Source organism: Capra hircus, chromosome 10 (genome assembly GCF_001704415.2).
Source record: "Capra hircus breed San Clemente chromosome 10, ASM170441v1, whole genome shotgun sequence".
In the NCBI taxonomy this organism is placed as follows: Eukaryota; Metazoa; Chordata; class Mammalia; order Artiodactyla; family Bovidae; genus Capra; species Capra hircus.
The window spans coordinates 219914-240123 of NC_030817.1; the positions used below are offsets into that span (position 1 = coordinate 219914).

The window sequence follows — 20210 nt, forward strand, 5'->3', positions numbered from 1 at the left end:
TATTATAAAGCATAGACATTACCTTGCTGAGAAAGGTCCAACTAGTCAAAGCTATGTTTTTCCCAGCAGTCATGTATGGATGTGAAAGTTGGACTATAAAGAAAGCTGAGCAACGAAGAATTGATGCTTTTGAACTGTGGAGATGGAGAAGACAATCTTGAGAGTCCCTTGGACTGCAAGGAGATCCAACCAGTCCAGCCTAAAGGAGATCAGTCCTGAATATTCATTGGAAGGACTGAAGCTGAAGCAGAAACTCCAATACTTTGGCCACCTGATGCAAAGAGCTGACTCATCTGAAAAGACCCTGATGCTGGGAAAGATTGAGGGCAGGAGAAGGGGACGACAGAGGATGAGATGGTTGGATGGCATCACCGATTCGATGGACACGATTTTGGGTAAATTCCGGGAGCTGGAGATGGACAGCGAGGCCTTTTGTGCTGCAGTTCATGCGGTCGCAGAGCCGGACACGACTGAGCGGCTGAACTGAGCTGAAGAGGTGGATAGAGAGGCAGGGGCTGGCAGCAAGGGTGAGAGAGCAGAGGGTGACGGGACATTGGAAACAGCTGCCAGGTCCCTCTTCGGCCGCTAACTAAAACCCCTAGCTTTCTCGCCCTGAAACGAAGACTTGGTATCGCCGGCGTGGGCGGCGCCGGGGGTCACAAGACGGGGAGCGGGTCGGCGCACCGCGCAGGCGCACGACGCGACGGGAGGCGGGGTCACGAGGTGGAGCGGGTCAGACGCACCGCGCAGGCGCACGACGCGGCGGGGATCAAGAGGCGGAGAGTGGGCTGGGCGCAGTGCGCAGGCGCAGGCCGCGGCACGCGGGCCGGAAGGGGCGGCGGGCTAGGATGGCTGCGGAGGAGCGGGTGCTACCCGTTTTGTTAGTGCCGGTCTCCGCCGAGGCCACAGGGCGGCTGGGGTCCCGGGCGCAGCTGCACAGAGAGCAGGCGGCCCTGGGCAGTCTGACGGCTTCAGGCAGCCTTCACGTGCTCCCCTTGGCGCCGGGCGGCCGAGGCGGGGGCGACTGCCTGCTGGAAGGCTGTTTTCGGCAGTAAGAGCTGCGGCCGGGCCGGGCGGTGAGGGAGCGCGCCTCTGCTGGCCTGGGGGCGGCGGGAGCGGAGTGACGGCGGGGCGCCCCTCAGAGCCGCATGGTGGTCGAGTTCCCCTCTTCGGTTCCCGCTGGGCCGAGACCGCACGCGGGGAGCTGTAGGAGTCCCTGTTTGGGCGCTGAGCTTTTTATTCGTTCGACATAGTTTGATTTCTCGTCACCGTGCTGTACCCCCACGCCCATTTCTTCAGTTAAATCTGTTGAAGACGCCAGCCGGGGGGCATCATCTCATTTCCATTGTCCTGTTATTCTAATGCGCGATACGGATAGCTGTTTCCTTCACTTTGGGGCTTCCTCCCCCCGCTCCCCTTTGAAGGATAGAGCCTGCATTTTCTACTCATTAATGTATTTTCCTAAGAAATGCTTTTTATGCGCGCTGCACGTTACCTAGGAGTAGTGCCTAAAAGGTGTAGTAAGACAGTTCTTAATACACGTGAGGCTTTTTGGTCGGTTAGACAGAAAAGAAACAATTTCAATCATCTGTAACTCTTACATTTTATATCGTTAAGTTTGAGAGTGCCATCCGAGGCTTTGGACTCTTTAATAAAACGTTTTAGAAATGTTTCCTTACGACTTCAGTAGCCGCAGAGTCGGAATCTCCAGGTCTTACAGCAGTGCCTCACAGTAGAGGTTCGTTTGGTATCTTTATTCCTGGTCTCTAGCTTCTAGGAGGAGAAGGCAATGGCACCCCACTCCAGTACTCTTGCCTGGAAAATCCCATGGATGGAGGAGCCTGGAAGGCTGCAGTCCATGGGGTCGCTGAGGGTCAGACACGACTGAGCGACTCCACTTTCACTTTTCACTTTCTTGCATTGGAGAAGGGAATGGCAACCCACTTCAGTGTTCTTGCCTGGAGAATCCCAGGGACGGTGGAGCCTGGTGGGCTGCCGTCTGTGAGGTTGCACAGAGTCGGACACGACTGAAGCGACTTAGCAGCAGCAGCAGCAGCTTCTAGGAAAAGGATTCTCTCTCCTCCTCAAGTTAGTTGATTCCACATTGTTAAGTATCGGTGAACACAGTCCTGTAAAGAGAGGAATGAGTCAGAGATCCCAACAGAAGATAAGGAGAACTGACCTGAAGCAACTGGGGGGCTTATGGAAGCTGTTGCGTGAAACTAGTGGGAGGCAGAGCATGGAGGACAACGTTTTAGCTTTTTTTCTAACTGAATTTAATTTTAATGCGAATAATTCATCGGGTAAAAATAAGGACAAATTTATAGGGTTCAGAATTTGCTTCCTGCTTTTCTACCAATGGCACTTCCCTGATAGCTCACTTTGTAAAGAAGCCGCCTGCGATGCCAGAGAGTCGGATAGGACTGAGCGACTTTCTTTTTTCTGCCAATATCGCATGTTGGTAGACCACCGATACACACGTTTTTTTGCATATATTGTTGAATCATTGTGCATTCTGTGATCTGTTCACTGAAAAGTCTGTCTTTGCACGTGGCAGTATGGTCCCATGTGCTAATGATGTTACTTGTTTCACAGTATTTTGCTTTTAAATATATTTTAATTTGACATTTTCAGATTTCAGTGTAAACAGTCATGTATTGGCTGTTTATGAAACATTCTAGGTATAAAGACAAAAGTACAAAATGTCAGTATATTTTCTCTGACATAGCACCAAGTTCACTGTTTTTAGATGTAAAACTTACTACTTTGGAAAAACTTTTTATAAAAAAAGAAACTATCAGCATGGTAGCTTCATCTGCATTGTTTTCGAAATCTGGGCTCTTTTAAATGTAACTATTTAATTTGAAGCTTGCATTAATAGTCTCTTTCCACCCTTGTTAGCCATGTTGGTATGTTGACTTTGTACTGCATTATATATTTTGTAACTGCACTGTCCCATATGGTAGCCATTAGCCACATGTGACTTAAAATTGAAAATTTAGTTTCTCGGTGCACTCACTGAGCATGTTTCCAGTGCTGAGTAGCCATGTGGCAGTTGGCTACTGTATTGGACCTTGCAGATTCTTAGAACACTTCGGTCTCATGGAGAGTTCTGTTGGACAGAGCTCTTCTGTGATATGCCTCTTTAAAGTCTTCGAAGTCTATAAATGCAATAATCACTTTTTAAAAATGTGATTGAAAGCGTCTATGTTAGCAGAACATATTTGTTGTTTATTGTGAAGACCATCGTTGATAAATAATAGACATTTGGTTATTGAAACTTATCCTTGATCATGACAGTTTCTTTACACATAGCATCAGTCCTCATTTAGGGTGAAATGGAAGAAGAGCAGTCACCATTTCTTGCTCTTTGCCCCCTCGTCACCACCCATTCCTATGTTCTTGTGTTGTCCTGAAGGATGTTGAGGGGAAAGAAGTGAGGAAGGGGAAGGAGAAAGGGAAAAGGGGCTGAAATCTAGAGCAGTTTACATCCCCTTAGGCTGTATCTAGAATGAATGTAATTAGGTGAACCAAGAAGTTCTCTACTCTTTCTGCCATTTCACCCTCACCGCTGTGGGTAAGTATTATTGTGGATGTAGAATATAGTAATAGTCTAAACTTTTTCCTTAGGTTTGTATGGGAGGATTCTCATCACAGTGGGACACCAAACAACAAGCCCAGACTGGTTGCTCTTACTGAAAATTATGAACTGCTCATCTATGAATTTAATTTGAAAGATGGAAGATGTGATGCAACCGTTTTGTATAGCTATAGTGAGAAGACATTGCAGAAGCTTGTTGAAGATCAAAATATCAGTAAGTATTTGCAGGTAGTCTTTCAGCATGTTTGAATCTGCATAACTATGTAATTGCATGTATTTCAGGAACAGTTCTTATAGAGGTAAAATCAGGGAGGGGTATTTGCCCTGTCTAGTATAGTAGGCAATAGCTACATGAGGCTGTTAAGCTGTTAATGTGGTTAATATGAATTAATATGTCCTTTAAATGTCAAGTACATTCCAGATTTGAAAACTTGGTACTAAAAAAGTAAAATAGCTCATTAATAGTTTTTGTATTAGTTACATGTTGATGTATTGAAGATGAGGTAAATAATATAATAAAATTAGTTTTACCTGTTTCTTTTTTCAGTGCTGTTACTGGAAAATTTTAAATTATTTTTGTGGCTGGCATTCTATTTCTCTTGGTTAATCTGCTGATCTAGGCTGGTCACAGAGCTGTTTGCTACATCCTATCCGGAGGGCTTCAGGGAGCAGAAATCAAAGCACTCAGGCATTTATTTTTAAGGCAGTAGCGTTCTTGCCACCCTGCTTATGTTTCTTCCTTTTAAAAAAAGAGTCTGTGATGGTTCTTAGGGGTCTCGTGGGTAGGAACCTTTTTGAATCATCCTGTGGGTTTTTAAATCACACTCTGGCCGGAAACAGAAGGCGCAGAGAGAGTGTAGGTCATCTTCGTTCATTCCCTCACCTACCTTCCAGTGAGCACTCGCTCAGCTGAGTGTGATCAGTAATTGTCCAGAGTTGGACTAAGATAAACGCTGATTCTTTCTTGTTTCATCTGTTTGTGTTATGGTAGCAGCACCAAATTTACCAGCTGTAAAATTGTGACCAGTGAGTTTGATGTGGTGTCCTTTTGTTTTATAGGTATTTCCTTGTTATCTTTGAGGATTCTGTCGTTTCACAACAGCACATCATTATTGTTCATCAACAAATGTGTTGTCCTACATGTTACGTTTCCTGAAAGAGATGCTGAAATTAGGGTCCTCAGCTGTTACACGTTGCCCTTACCTGCGCAGGCAGTGGACAGGATTATTGACACGCAGCTCTGCAGAGGAATTCTCTTTGTTTTGAGTAGTTTAGGCTGGATCTGTATCCTTTTTGGTAAAGATGTTGATGTCGGGGGAGGAGAATACCTAGGAAAATGAGCCATTTTAGGCTCATAGGTTTAGGGACTGGGCTATAGGTGGAATGGTTAATTTTTCAGTAAAACTTTCAGAGAAAAAGCTGTTCATGAACTTCAGATACTCAACTGCATTGCTCTATATTCCATTCAGATATTTTTCAGTTTATAAATATACATTTTTTCATAGTCATAATCATCCAGCTTATCTATATTTTTAAATTGGGTATATTCTGTATTACCCATTTATTTAAAATATTATTTATTAAATATCTGTTTTGTGCTTGTTCCAGGAGGGATTTAGATGACTGCTTATGATGTAATACACACATTTTTGTGTATGAGTATAATCGTATCTCTTTTACTGCCCCTAATGCTTCTGTCATATTAGGAAATCATATTGTTTGCATAACTTTTTTTACGTTTGTTTTTGGAAACTGTCACAGATTTGTTTTTTCCTTAGATTCATAGGTCACCAGCAGAATTATATTGAAGATTATTTGAAGAACAACCCTTATAGTAGTGTTTTGGGGGCTTTTATCTCATTTTCTTTCCTATTTTACACATGTCATTTGTGTGCATGCTTGCTCAGTCGTGTCCGACTCTTTGTGACCCCGTGGACTGTAGCCTGCCAGGCTCCTCTGTCCATGGGATTCTCCAGGCAAGGATACTGGAGTGGGTTGCCATTTCCTCCTCCAGGGGATCTTCCTAACCCAGGAATCAAACACATGTCTCCTGCGTTGCAGGCTGATTCTTTACCACTGACCCACTGTGGCAGTGACCAAATAGTAGTATTTTTTATATATCACAGTCTGTATTAACATTTCTTTTGTAAAAATACAGGTTATTGTATTATAAAAAATGTTACAGAATATGGGGTTAACTTCGTTTTTGTTGCCAGGTTACAGAACTGCGCTGTCTGACATGGTAGGCAGTAGGCATATGTGGCTGTTGAACACTTGAAACTGGCTAGTGTAACTGAGAAACTGAATTCTTAGTTGTATTTAATTACTTGAACGTCTGATACTAGATTCATTTATTGGAGAACTTTAAAGTATGTTTGGAACGACTTGGCTGTTCAAGTTCTTAAATATAAATTTTTGCAGTCTAAATACAGACCAAATAATTGCAATGAAACTTGTCCCAATTGAGATGTGCTATAAGTATAAAATAACTCAATTTGAACAATTTTGAAGAAATACGTACAATGTATCAATGTTTATATTAATTACATGTAGGGATAATATTTTGGATATCCTGGGTTAAATAATGTATTAAAATCAGGGTCACTGGTTTCTTTGTACTTTCTCAGTAAGGCCGCTAGAAAATGTACCGTGGCAAACGCGCCTCGCGCTGTTTCTCTTGAACAGTGCCGTGGGAGAGCACTAGTGGAAAGTGTTCGTGATGTCTCGGCGGCTGGCACAGAGTGGAGGCTGAGTGAGCGTTGTTGAGGAAACTCACATAGTCGCCTGGTCAGCACAATGGGCTCTTTAATGTCCATTCTCCTTCTGTCATTATAGCTACAAGGTTGGAACGATGAGGTCTATAACTCTGTCCTGTCCTGTGTTTTAAGTGTTTGGGCATACTTAAGACTGACATTGTCTTTAACTCTTAGCTCAAAGACATTTTTGATATTGTGGGTGGCAGACAAGTAGCTCAGGTGGATTTAGCACTTCCTCAGGAAGATGTGTGTAATGAGCAGCAACAGGAGCCAGCCAAGAGCTCTTCGTTTACTTCACTGAAAGTGTCTCAGGACCTGGATGTTGTCGTGGTGGTGGGCTTCCCCAACACTGCAGTTGCTGTTAACTTGACTTTGTACTTCAGGTATGTAGATTACTTCCTTCTCTAATTTGAGGTAAATAACTAGAGCCATAAAGAGGTTAAGAAATGTACTTGTTAGCCTTTTTTTCCCCTTTCTTTTAACCAGTTTTTTTCCTCTATCTAGTTGATAACATTCTAGGTACTACATAGTGAGCGTGTTACTATATAAAAATATGCACAGATGACCACTGGCTATTTTTTACTTCTGGATGCATATCCAAGTTTTCATTTTGATTTATATTCATATTATAGACAGCTTATGTCATCATATGTAAAAAGTAACCAATCACAATTTTAAAAACTCTGAGCTATTGTACGTAATCTCCTCACTTCTTTCCAATGCCAGCGTAGAAGAGTGGGATTGACCCTGTTAGGGCTGCATCTTATGTGGCTTGTGGTCCTGGCCGCCTGTGGGGTCCATCTTTTTCCACCTTAGGGTTTCCTAGGGTGTTCCCTGTGGAGGGCCCACACCTGCAGCTTCCTGAATATATTAGTGAAAATTGAGTACTTCTGTGTGTAGCTTTTTGATTTAGAAATTCTAGTTGCTTCTGGTCTTAGGTTGGAAAGGAACCTGTTTGTATCTGACTATGCATACCCATGTACACAGCACCTATTTATTGCAACTTGCAAGTAGGCTAATCAGCGTTTATGACTTTCAGAATTAAGGGACATTTCAAGCCATTAGGATTTTGGGTCATAGCTTAATATGAATGAAACAAACATACCCTTGAGTCATTGGGAATGTACTTCGATGAGTTAATTTCATCCTCACATATCAGCCAGAACTTCTTACTACTGTGATTTTTTTTCACTTGTTTTTAATGGCTTTTTAACATATTTTTTAGAATTTTTAAGCCAGGATGATTATCACATTTTCAGGTTGTATGCTTGTGTATCAGTTGGCCATTTTCACCGACTGAAATATATCTTGTATATGTAGAGTTACCTCCTTATCAGTTTCTTTGGAAAACAGTTTAACAGGTGAAGAGGAAGGAAACCCACTTACCTCCCCTGATCCTTGAGTGCAGGGTTCTTTTCCTCTGGATGTTTTGGCAGTACCCCAAGAGAACCCTGAGGGTCACCAGGCGCATTCCTTGGGGCAGATTCCTTTGAACTCAGCCACTGTAACATCAGCCGGTAAAGAACTTCTGCTCCCTTCCCTATAGCCAGCTTGGGGATCTGTCTTGTCCATCTAAATGAACAATCTGTCTCTACTTGTTAATTATCTACGTGAGTGCTCTTTAATTAGTATAACTTCTCGAGGAACTTGACTCTGTATTTTGTAAGTGTACTATGGAATCTAAAAGTATTTTTTCCATCCGGGCCTCCAACTCTAGTTCTTTCCGACCATATGGAGTATCAGCCACCCCTTTTGATTTTGTCAGGTCCTGTTCCTGCTCTGAGATCCACCTCTCTTATGAAGTCATTCCTTACTAAAATCCCTTCCACTTGTAAATTTCTGCTCATTTTATAAGTTTTCTTCTCTTTGAACTTTGGCACTTTTTGCTTTGAACTACAGTTTAACACTCAATCGTATAGTCTTTCACTACTTCTCTAATTTTTTGTGTTTCCTATAGAGTTTGTAAGCTCGTGTAAGCTCCACGTGATTTGTTTGTTCAATTTGCCGTCAGTAACTTTTTCCTCCAGCTTACCTTAGCTGTCCATTCTCACAGTCATACCCTGGGCTTTGTCAGTATGTGAAACTGTTCCTCCCCGAAATCACTTTTCCACGCATCCCGCTCTGACCACAACTTGCCGAACTACATCTTGCTTACTCAGGTACCCCCACTTCTCTCATCTGACTTCACTGGAATCTGCATAAGCTGACCTCACGAGTGACGGCTGCATCTCCTCTGTCTTCACATCCCCCTTTTTATAGTGTAGAGTCTGTGACCTGGCATTGGAGTCACTGTTTTGAATGCGCCCTAAACTCTTGATGCTGCTGCGTGATAGCACTTGGTCTAACACGTTCTTTAATCCTGTCTTATTCCCTGCATCCACACAACTGAGCACTTGTGAGGACACCACAGATACAATCGATGCCACTGAAGCTCACAACTCATGCCTTGCGTGGTCTCTCATGTTGCCTGGCAACTTTACGGTGATTTTTTCCATGAGCCCTTTTTTTTTTGCAGCAGTGTCTTAAACATCCGTTTTTCTCGAACCTTTATTCATCTCTTTACCCCCAACTGATCTTGGATGACTTTGCCTCCTACTTCGTAAAGGAAGTAGACCCCATCTCACGGGGTCTCCTTCAGTTTCTCACGTGAAATGTCTCACTTTCTTGCACTTGTCTTCTCCATGTTCTGTCCTGTTACAGGGAAGGGGTTTCCTGCTCCCATGCAGGCCCATCCCTCTGAGTGTGCTCTGAATCTCATTCCTTCCCTTCTCCTCAGGGACCATTTTCTGTTTCCTGTCTTTTCTAGATCTCCAGCCTCTTAAGTATTAGATCCATGTCCATCTAATCACCAGGTCCTAGTCATTCTAGCTCTTCAGGGCTTCTTGAATCTTTTCCACTTTTCTTAACTTCTTTGTCCTCACTTACCTGAACTAGCTTATCAGCCTTGTAATTGGTCTCACTGTATCTGTTCTTCCCCCCTCAAACTCACTCTCTATGGAGTAGCCAGAATAAGCTGTTCAAATGCGTATCTTTTCAGAGTGCAGGCAGGTATGAACATGTAGGGACAGAGTATATATATATCTTTTGTTGCGGGGGAACTGCTTTCTCCACAGATCATATTTCGTCACTGTCAGCCTGCTTTCTCTAACATCATCTCCTTGGCAAATGCAAGTCACACTGTTACCTTCAACTTGTTGGAATGGTCAGTAATCTAACTGAGTGCCCAGGGGGTTGTGCACACCCCAGTCTCCCAGAGCCACTCCTCTGAGTCTGCTCATGTGGCTTCTCCGCTTAAAGCCCTTGTCCAGCTTCTTTCCTCCTTCGCCAAGATGAAAGCTAACAGTCCTTCGGTTCAGTTTGGGTCAGTTCCTCAGTCGTGTCCGACTCTTTGTGACCCCATGAATCGCAGCATGCCAGGCCTCCCTGTCCATCACCAGCTCCCGGAGTTCACTCAGACTCACGTCCATCAAGTCGGTGATGCCATCCAGCCATCTCATCCTCGGTCGTCCCCTTCTCCTGCCCCCAATCCCTCCCAGCATCAGAGTCTTTCCCAGTGAGTCAGCTCTTTGCATGAGGTGGCCAAAGTACTAAGTTTCAGCTTTAGCATCATTCCTTCCAAAGAATCCTTAGTAGCCCATAAAGCCTGACCTCATTTGTCTCTTGCAAAGCTCTCCAGCCTCATCTTACATACATTCTGCATCTGCACCTGCATTCACACTGCTTTCCTAGCTTTTATGTATTTCCCTGGTCTCAGCCCATATCTCACTTCGTGGTGGTGGGTGATTAAACACCTGTAGTTATGTCATCTTTACCTGGTTCAAACCCAGCTGCACTGTTTCTCTGAGCCTTAGTTTCTATAGCTACAGAACTGGCATATATTTACCTCATAGGGTTGTTGAAAAATTCAAATACATTAGTTCAGGTAAAAGTTATTAGCTTCACATCTACAGTGTAGTAGATAATACATGCTCTTGTCTCTTCATAAAACTTCCCTTAAGGGTAAATTTTTGAATTCCTGTAATTGACGCACAATGTTACATTGTCAGCTTCGTATGCACAGCCTGGCTCCCTCAGTGTACCCCCAGCACTGGGGTGAGGCGCCCAGGCCAGGGCAGCCGTCTGTACTGCCTCTGCCCTGCGACGCCTCCACCCCCTTTTCATGTTTAACAGGAGAGGCAATAACATGGATTTGGGTTTGACCATCGTTTTTTACCATGACTATTGTTTTCGAAACCTAGGCAATACCCAGGACATCTGTTGTGTGAGAAAACTCTACAGGACATCCCTATTGAAGGTCCCGAGGGGGTCGATGAAGATGATCCTGTTAATTCTGACTACAACATGAAACTGACCAAGTTTTCCTTCCGAATTGATAGGTACAGAAACCTCCTTTTCAGATTTGCTCTATTATTCTCATTTGTGTGTGTGTGTGAGGCTGACACCGTGCCTTCTCACTCCGTCTTCGCAGAGTAGACACTCGTGTCTCCCTAAGTGCGTCTTTCTTGCTTCAGTGCCTCCCTCACTGCCTTTCACGGTCACCGATGTGAGCTCTGTCCTATCTCCCAGGTCTTGGAAAGCCCAGCTGTCGTCATTGAATGAAACGGTACAGAGTTCCAAGCTGGGAGGGTCCTGCTGTGCTCCGTGGTTCCAGGATATTTCGCATCTGGAGTCCCCTGAATCTGGTGACCGCAGTACCAGTGTGTCAGACTGGGCCTTTGCTCCACAGGATGTGACGTGTAGCCCGTGTAATTTTCCACAGAAAGGCCCTGCGAGGACCAGTGACCCAGGACAAGTGTGGAAAAGGATGCGCCTCAGGGAACGGGAGGAGCCCCTTGAGCTCACCTGCGTGTCTGTGACAGGCTTCACTGCACTGTTCACTTGGGCAGGGGAAGGCACAGGCTGGACCATTGTCCTGTGGGACTTGGAGACCCAGAGCACGCAGTGTTTTTTGCTGGGCAAAAAGTGTATTCCTGTAGACAGTGGTGGAGTCCAGCAGCTGTGCCTCGTCTTGACAGGTGAGGACGTCTTACCCAGGTTGGAGCCCGTGCTGAGGGCTGCCCCACCACTCTTCCTGAGTGGTGGTGGTGCCTGCTCGCACCTCTTAAGCCTAGGCTTTGATGGAGAAAATTCAGTGTTACTCTTAGTACTGTTGTCCCTGTGTTTGATTTTTAGTTAAGATTAATTCTGCTCAGCTAAATGCTTAGCATACTAAGTCAGAGAGTTTAAGAAAGGTTGGTCTTTAACCTAGCAAGTCTTTCACAGGACTTCAGTCTGTGTAGGCAGAGGTTGCAAGCTGGGTGCTCATGGACCATGTTTGAACTCAGATTTATTTTGTTTGGCCTGTACTACCTAAAATTTAAACAGTTTTTGAAAGTTTAGTTGTGCAGTTGTGTCCGACTCTTTGTGACCCCATGGACTGTAGCCTACCAGGCTCCTCTGTCCACGTGATTTTCCAAGCAAGAGTACTGGAGTGGGGTTGCCATTTCCTTTTCCAGAGGATCTTCCCAACCCAAGAATCGAACATGAATATTCCACATTGTAGGCAGACGTTTTACCATTTGAGCCACCAGGAAAATCCAGACTTTAAAAAAAGATTTTATTTATAAGCATGTAAAATTAGAGGATTTCACACAATCTGGCATTTTAGTTGTTACTGAAAAAAGATTTGGCCCACTGGCCTTCATCCCTCCTCCAGTTTATGGATGGAAGCCAAATTTCAGTGGCCTTAGATGGGCCAGTTCCTTTCAGGTTGTTTATTTTGCTTTGTTTTTGTTTTTTAATTTTTTTTTTAGGTTACGTTTTCTTGTACTTCTCTCCCTACCTGCTTGGCTCCCATAGGTATTTGGGTATGGTGTGTCAGATATATGTTGATTCAGCATTTATCCCATAATTTCCTGTAAAGCTACTGAGTGTTCTGGTTGAACTGTGTGTTTCTTCTTCAGTATCTCAATTTTGGTAATCATGTATTTCTGTGTATCAGAGCATGCTATTAATTGCTTTATTTTGGTAAAGGTTCCAGGTATTGATCGTGCAAGATACAATTTTTTACATTATACAAAATACAATTATACAGGATACAATTAAGACAGTATTGATTGTGCAGGATTGTACAAAGTAGAGTGGTTTAGTGCTGTTTCGTAGGATGCATTGTTCTTATGAGAATTTGTCTCGTGTTTACTGTTTTGAAAGTTGAAATTATTCTTTGAAAAATTATGATGAATTTATTAATTGAGGTCATTAGTTACCAGTACCCAGTAAACATTAGTAATTACAGTGCTGAAGTATTGAGTAGTTAGAAATTAATTCCTGTCATAACACAAAAACCTAAGTCCTAACAATTTATTAAAGCTGACTTTTTGTCTTGCAGAAAATGGACTCTCTCTGATTTTGTTTGGTTTGACTCAAGAGGAATTTTTAAATAGGCTGATGATCCACGGAAGTGCCAGCACTGTGGACTCTCTTTGCCATCTCAATGGTTGGGGGCGGTGTTCCATCCCCATACACGCGCTCGAGGTAACAGAATTGAGTGTCTGTAGTATGATGGTGTTCGATTATTTTCTGTTGTTTACTCTTATGTGGCCAAAGAGTTGGGAGATACATGCAACCTAGCAACAAAAGATATGTAGCCTTTACACATCCATTTGCTCAGTTTTGTCTGTTTCATTACCCTGATTCTGCTTAGCAATTTACCCTTTTTGGCTTTGAAGATAACATAATGAACACTATTTAAGAAATAAATCTGACTGTGGCTCAGATCATGAATGCCTTATTGCCAAATTCAGACTTAAATAGAAGAAAGTAGGGAAAACCATTAGACCATTCAGGTAAGACCTAAATCAAACCCCTTACAATTATATAGTGGAAGTGACAAATAGATTCAGGGGAATAGATTTGAAGATGGAGTGCCTGATGAACTGTGGACAGAGGTTCATGATGTTGTATAGGAGTCAGGGATCAAGACCATCCTCAAAAAAAAGAAATGCAAAAAAAGCAAAATGGCTGTCTGGGGAGGCCTTACAAACAGCTGTGAAAAGAAGAGAAGTGAAAAGCAAAGGAGAAAAGGAAAGATACACCCATCTGAATGCAGAGTTCCAAAGAAAAGCAAGGAGAGATAAGAAAGCCTTCCTTAGTGGTCAGTGCAAAGAAGAAGAGGAAAACAACAGAATGGGAAAGACTAGAGACCTCTTCAAGAAAATTAGAAATACCAAAGGAACATTTCATGCAAACATGGGCTTGATAAAGGACAGAAATGGTATGGACCTAACAGAAGCAGAAGATATTAAGAAGAGGTGACAAGAATACACAGAAGAACTGTACAAAAAAATCTTCACTACCTAGATAATCAAGATGGTGTGATCACTCACCTAGAGCCAGACATCCTGGAATGTGAAGTCAAGTGGGCCTTAGGAAGCATCTCTACAAACAAAGCTAGTGGAGGTAATGGAATTTCAGTTGAGCGGTTTCAAATTCTGAAAGATGATGCTGTGAAAGTGCTTCAGTCTATACGCCAGCAAATTTGGAAAACTCAGTAATGGCCACAGGACTGGAAAAGGTCAGTTTTCATTCCAGTCCCAAAGAAAGGCAGTGCCAAAGAATGCTCAAACTACTGCACAACTGCACTCATCTCACATGCTAGTAAAGTAATGCTCAAAATTTTCCAAGCCAGGCTTCGGCAATATGTGAACTGTGAACTTTGAGATGTTCAAGCTAGTTTTAGAAAAGGCAGGGGAACCAGAGATCAAATTGCCAACATCCACTGGATCATCGAAAAAGCAAGAGAGTTCCAGAAAAACATCCATTTCTGCTTTATTGACTATGCCAAAGCCTTTGACTGTGTGGATCACAATAAACTGTGGACAATTCTGAAAGAGATGGGAATACCAGGCCACCTGCCTCTTGAGAAACCTGTATGCAGGTCAGGAAGCAACAGTTAGAATTGGACATGGAACAACAGACTGGTTCCATATAGAGAATGGAGTATGTCAAGAGAATGGAGTAGTGTCACCCTGCTTATTTAACTTCTATGCAGAGGACATCATGAGAAACGCTGGGCTGGAAGAGGCACAAGCTGGAATCAAGATTGCCGGGAGAAATATCAATCACCTCAGATATGCAGAGGACACCACCCTTATGGCAGAAAGTGAAGAAGAACTAAAGAGCCTCTTGATGAAAGTGAAAGAGAGTGAAAAAGCTGACTTAAAGCTCAACATTAAGAAAACAAAGATCATGGCATCTGGTCCCATCACTTCATGGGAAACAGTGTCAGACTTTATTTTGGGGGGCTCCAAAATCACCGCAGACAGTGACTGCAACCATGAAATTAAAAGACGCTTGCTCCTTGGAGGGAAAGGTATGACCAACCTAGATAGCATATTTAAAAGCAGAGACATTACTTTGCCAACAAAGGTCTGTCTAGTCAAGGCTATGGTTTTTCCAATAGTTATGTATGGATGTGAGAGTTGGACTGTGAGGAAAGCTGGGAGCCAAAGAATTGATGCTTTTGAACTGTGGTGTTGGAGAAGACTCTTGAGAGTCCCTTGGACTCCAAGAATATCCAACCAGTCCATCCTAAAGGAGATCAGTCCTGAATATTCATTGGAAGGACTGAAGCTGAAGCGGAAACTCCAATACTTTGGCCACCTGATGCGAAGAACTGACTCATTTGAAAAGACCCTGATGCTGGGAAAGATTGAAGGCGGGAGGAGAAGGGGACGACCGAGGATGAGATGGCTGGATGGCATCACCGACTCAATGGACATGAGTTTGAGTGAACTCCGGGAGTTGGTCATGGACAGGAAGGCCTGGTGTGCTACAGTCCATGGGGTCGCAAAGAGTGGGACATGACTGATGGACTGAATTGAACTGAACTAAAGAAAGAAAAAGTTACAAAAGATGGAGGCAACAATAAGCTAATGAGAATAAATGAGGTGGAAACAAGCCATGGGACGCTCAAGCAGGAGTGAGCACTCATCCTGCTCTGTCTTCCCCGCCACTCTTATCGTACCGTTGCAGTGGCATCCCTGAATTTATACGCCAGTGCTTAGTTCCCCCACTCCAGTGTTCTTGTCTGAGAAAGCCTATGGACAGAGGAGCCTGGTGGGCTACAGTCCATGAAGTTGCAAGAGTCGGACACGACTTTAGGGAGTAAGCAGCAACAATGTAGTTCACAAACACTCTTTCTGTGCATCCTCTGAATTGTGCTAAAATAACCGCAGGTGACCAGTTGGGTAGTTTGTATTCATTTCATTTTACAGATGAAAGACTCAATACGATTGAGTGGTCCATAGCGGCACTAATAAGGCAGGAGCCAGAATCAAACTTGGGGCACTTTCTACTATACTGCATGGAAAGGTTGAGAACTAGAACTTAATAAAGTTACATACCAGACTCGTCTTTTAGTGGCAGCTTTATTGAGATATAATTCACATACCGTAACACTCACCCATCTGTGGGTGGGAGTATCATTCACTTACGAGTGGTTTCTAGTGTGTTCAGACTTATACAACATCCTCTCTGCTAGTGTTTTCACTGTCTCAATTTTTTCACCCCAATAGCAGTCACTCCCGACTCTTCACGCACCCTCATATCCACACGCTGATCTGCTCTGTCTGTGGCCTTCTGTGGCGGCTTCTCTCACTTGGCATGTGTGCAGAGTCCGTCCACGTAGCGTGTGTCGGGACTTCACTCTCTGTCTGAGCAGCTTTGCGCTCTGTGGGTTTAGCGCCTATTTTCAGTCCATCAGCAGCAGTGGACACTCCGCTGGCTCTCCCTTGCTTGCTGTGAAGAATTCTCCTGTGGACGCGGTGTACCAGGGTTTGTTATCACCGTGTTTTCGTGTCTCCTGGGTATACACCTGGCAGTAGAGTTAGCAAGCTATTTAACTTTTTGAAGAACCACCAAGCTGGTTTCCACAGTGGCTGCACTGTTGAACATCCCCAGAGCGAGATAAAGGAGCTCCAGGAGCTCCCGGTCCACGTGCTCTGTCCAGTTTTGCTGTATCAAAACCATCCTAGTGACTGTGAAGTCAGCGTGAAGCGGTGTCTCACTGTGGTTTACACTTGCATCTCCCTAACGACTAATGTGTTGAACATGTTTTCATGTGCTACTTGGCCGTTTGTACTATATATCTCTTTGGAGAAATGTCTGCTTAAATCCTTTGTTCATTCTGTAATTGAGTGATTTGTCTTTATTGTTTTTTCTAAGGGTTCTTTACATATTCTAGATACTAGACCCTTATGAGATGTATGATCTACAGATATTTTACCCTATTCTGTGGGTTTTACTTCCAGCGTTTTTGATGGTGTCCTTTGAAACATGACTTTTTAATTTTGATGACGTCAGTTTACCTGTTTTAGGGAGTTTTGCTTTTCAGTTGTGCTTTCGGTGTCATACCTTAAGTAACCAGTGCCTGTTCTGTGAGGTCATGGAAATTTACTCTTATAAAGTTATGAGTTTTATTGTGTTAGTTTTTGCATCTGATTCTTCGACGCATTTTGATTAATTTTTATATGTGGTAAGTGGAAAGGACCCAACCTCATTCTTTTGCATATAGATTTTCAGTTACCAGTACCATTTATTGAAAGACTTACCTTTTATGTACTACAAAATAATTATTATAGAGAATTTAAGAATGGGAAAAAAAGAAAATTAGTCTCTTATGAATCTGTTATCCCAAAGTAATCATGTTTACTGTTGGGATATTTCCTATAGTTATTTTTTCTAAATATTAATGTTAATAATCAGGTGCTAGCTCATTTTCTTACCTATAGATAAAAACTATTATTTTTTCCATTTTACAGTTGAGGGAACATAGAGGTTAGGAACTCTAATTCAGACGTACTTGGACAGTAACTGGTAGTGGCAGGGTTTGGACCCAAGCAGTGTGACTGCAGAGCGTCTCCCCTCACACACTGTGTCCATGTGGTCAGTTTGATTAGGTGGTGCTACAGCACTGTTTCGGCCTTAGTCTCCCACAGCACACAAATGAGTGAGTTTACTGAGACTCAGGTATAGCCTAGTGAACACGCAGTTTTCATAACTGTTCCTGTGAAAGCTGGAGGCGCATTTTCCACTTGTCACAGGGTTCTTCACTTTGATCAGAAGTAGTTAGAATTTTCATACTTTGCTCAGTTCGTCTTAATCTCTTTGAGTCTTTGGGTAATTCAGCTCACTATTTCTCTTCTCAGGTAGGACTAATCTGGTATTCAGTATGTCCGCTGAGTATCTGGTTTCAATTTTTATTTATTATTTCTGGAATTACTATTTGGTCATTATTTTTAAATGTGTTATTTTGAAACTTTTCAAATTTATAGAAAAATTGTAAAAGTTATAAAATGAAAATCCATTTACCTCTTTTCCATGGGCAGTCCATTCTAGTATCCTTGCCTGGAGAATCCTGTGGCCGAGGGGCCTGCCAGGCTGTGCAGTCCATGGGGTCACCCAGAGGCGGGACATTGAGCGACTGGCACAAACGTTTGCTGCGGTTATTCTGACTATATGTTGCTTACTTTTGCTGAGCTATTTGAAAGTTGCAAGCTTCATAACTGTTTGCAGCTGTATTCTCACTTAAGCATACACAGTCTAGTTTTTCCTTCCACTGTGTAGTGCGAAGTCAGGGGCTGTTTCCTGTCTCCCTCAGGGAAGTCCCTTTCTTCTTTTCTTTTCCTCTGCACATAACTTTCACCAGTACTTCCCACCCAGCCTGCCTGGCCTCGCACCCAGAACTCAGCCCTTGGATTCTCAGTGTGGTCCCCAGACCAGCAGCATCACATCTTCTGGAGATTTATTAGAGATGCAGATTTTCAGACTCCACCCCAGACTTAGGAAATCAGAATCTCTGGGGACTGGACTCGGTGGCCCGCGTTTGAACAGGCTCTCCAGGTGCTTCTTCGGTGAGGTGCTTTAGCCTTGGCGTGGCAAGCTTCTCTCCAGGGCCAGAGACCCCAGGCAGGTTTCTGTTATAACTACGCAGACGTGCCATTGTAGCCATTGACAATATGTAAGTGGATGGATGTGGCTGTGTTCCTATAAAACGAAGACAGGCAGGAATTGAATTTGGTTGGTTCGTCCTGTTTTTCAACCCCTTCTTCAGGCCATCAGAAATTTGTTTTCACTTCTGAGGATTTTTCTCACTCTATTTTCAGTTCAACTGAGCATTTAAAGATACAAACACACACGCATGCACACACACCATCATTGACCTTTGAGCAGCATGGATTTGAGCTGCACAGGCCCACCTATACCAGGATTTTTTTCAGGAGTGAGTGCTACAGTACTACGCAGTCCAAGGCAGGTTGAATACATGGGTGTGAAACCTCTTACTCAGGGAGATGGCTGTAGAGTTAGACGTGGGTTTTCCACTGTGTAGGAGGGTCAGCATCCCTAACCCCCGAGTTGTTCAAGGGTCAACTGTATATATAATTTTAAATCTATGATTTTTAAGTGTTCTTTATAGAACAGTTTCCTCATATTCCTAGTTAGAAACAGAAGTCTGCTTTTTCAGTTTAACTTTGTATTAATCTGCTATAATATTTTAATTCAAATAGATTGTAACTTAACTGTGAGGGTGATCCCCAGGTACCTAGCTTTGAATGGTTTTAGAATTACAAAATGGTTGGGAAGATACTCTGGAGGCGGGGCGGGCGATTTACTCCAGTATTCTTTTCTGGAGAATCCCATGGGTTCTCCTGGTAGGCTATAGCCCATTGGGTTGCAAAGAGTTGGACACAACTGAAGCGGCTTAGCATTCAGCATGCACAGAGCTAGAAGTGCTTTCTTTCCTAACCTCCTGTTTCTGCTGAAGCAGAGACTGTTGCTTCAAAAAGTTGAAGAGACTTGCCCTAGATTACATGGTCGTTCTCAGAATCTGCACTAGAACTCAGGTACTCCTGCAAGATAAAGAGAGCCTGGCATCTCGGTGTTAGCACATTAAATTATAAAGTTTTAAAAAACAATTTGTATCCCAATTTTTTTTTCCTATTGTAATTTTTTCCTGATCTCCTCCCATTTCAGGCAGGTATAGAAAATCGTCAGCTGGACACAGTAGATTTCTTTTTAAAGAGCAAGGAAAATCTTCTGACTCCATCCTCAAAATCTTCTGTACCTGATCAGTTTGATCACTTTGCATCCCATTTATATTTAAAACGTAAGTGGAATGAAGGCTTCTACATTTGTATTTATCATTTTTCCTTTTTAATCACTTTCAAATTATTGTTATGTTTTCTGATGACTTCTTTACTAGCCAAGACTCAGTCATAATGTTTTGTCTACTTTCTGGACTCTTGAGAGAATTGTAAGAATCTGTAAATGCTCTCATTGTACTTTGAATATTAATTATTCATACGCTGTACTGTGCTTTGTATTTTTAGTATGCAAGGAAGAGATGATCCTTGAAATTTCCTTGAAATTTAAGAGCATTTTATTCAAAAGAAAATGAAATTCATTTGTGAAATTCCCCACTCTCGCAGCTGCCTGAGGTGTGCAGCGACAGTGCCGCTGGGTTAGCTTTCGTCCTGACTTTCCTTTTTTGCTACATTACCAGTTCTTCTTTTTAAGACTTGGGCTTTCATTTTTAATAAACAGGAGCTCTGCTTTTATTCTTCAGCCAGATAGTCATTGCAAATCCTCTCTTTGGAGGGATAGGGTAAAAAAATGTATTTTCCCATGTGCATAAAGTTTTATAATTTGCTTTTTGTTTTTTCACTTGATAATGTATTACAGACATCTTTCTTGATAACAATAGGTATACCTATTTATGGTGGCACAGAATTTCATTATTTGGGCTGTGCCATAGTTTCCCCAACCAAACTGTTACACATTTAGGTTGATTCTAATTTTTGCTGTTGTTGGCAATG

The 20210-nt window shown here is 42.9% G+C and overlaps 1 protein-coding gene across 2 annotated transcripts in view; it reads left to right on the top strand.

Annotated features, from left to right (window-relative positions):
• The window catches only part of SPG11 (spastic paraplegia 11 (autosomal recessive)), a 79858-nt gene continuing 60465 nt past the window's right edge, over window positions 818-20210 (top strand). For both annotated transcript variants that reach the window (XM_018053821.1, XM_018053822.1), the window contains exons 1-8: window positions 818-1051; window positions 3631-3815; window positions 4661-4885; window positions 6539-6740; window positions 10596-10733; window positions 10924-11372; window positions 12725-12870; window positions 19369-19501. In XM_018053821.1, coding sequence (XP_017909310.1) covers window positions 849-1051; window positions 3631-3815; window positions 4661-4885; window positions 6539-6740; window positions 10596-10733; window positions 10924-11372; window positions 12725-12870; window positions 19369-19501 — 1681 coding nt within the window. In that variant the 5' untranslated portion in view covers window positions 818-848. The remainder of the gene's footprint in view (window positions 1052-3630; window positions 3816-4660; window positions 4886-6538; window positions 6741-10595; window positions 10734-10923; window positions 11373-12724; window positions 12871-19368; window positions 19502-20210) is intronic.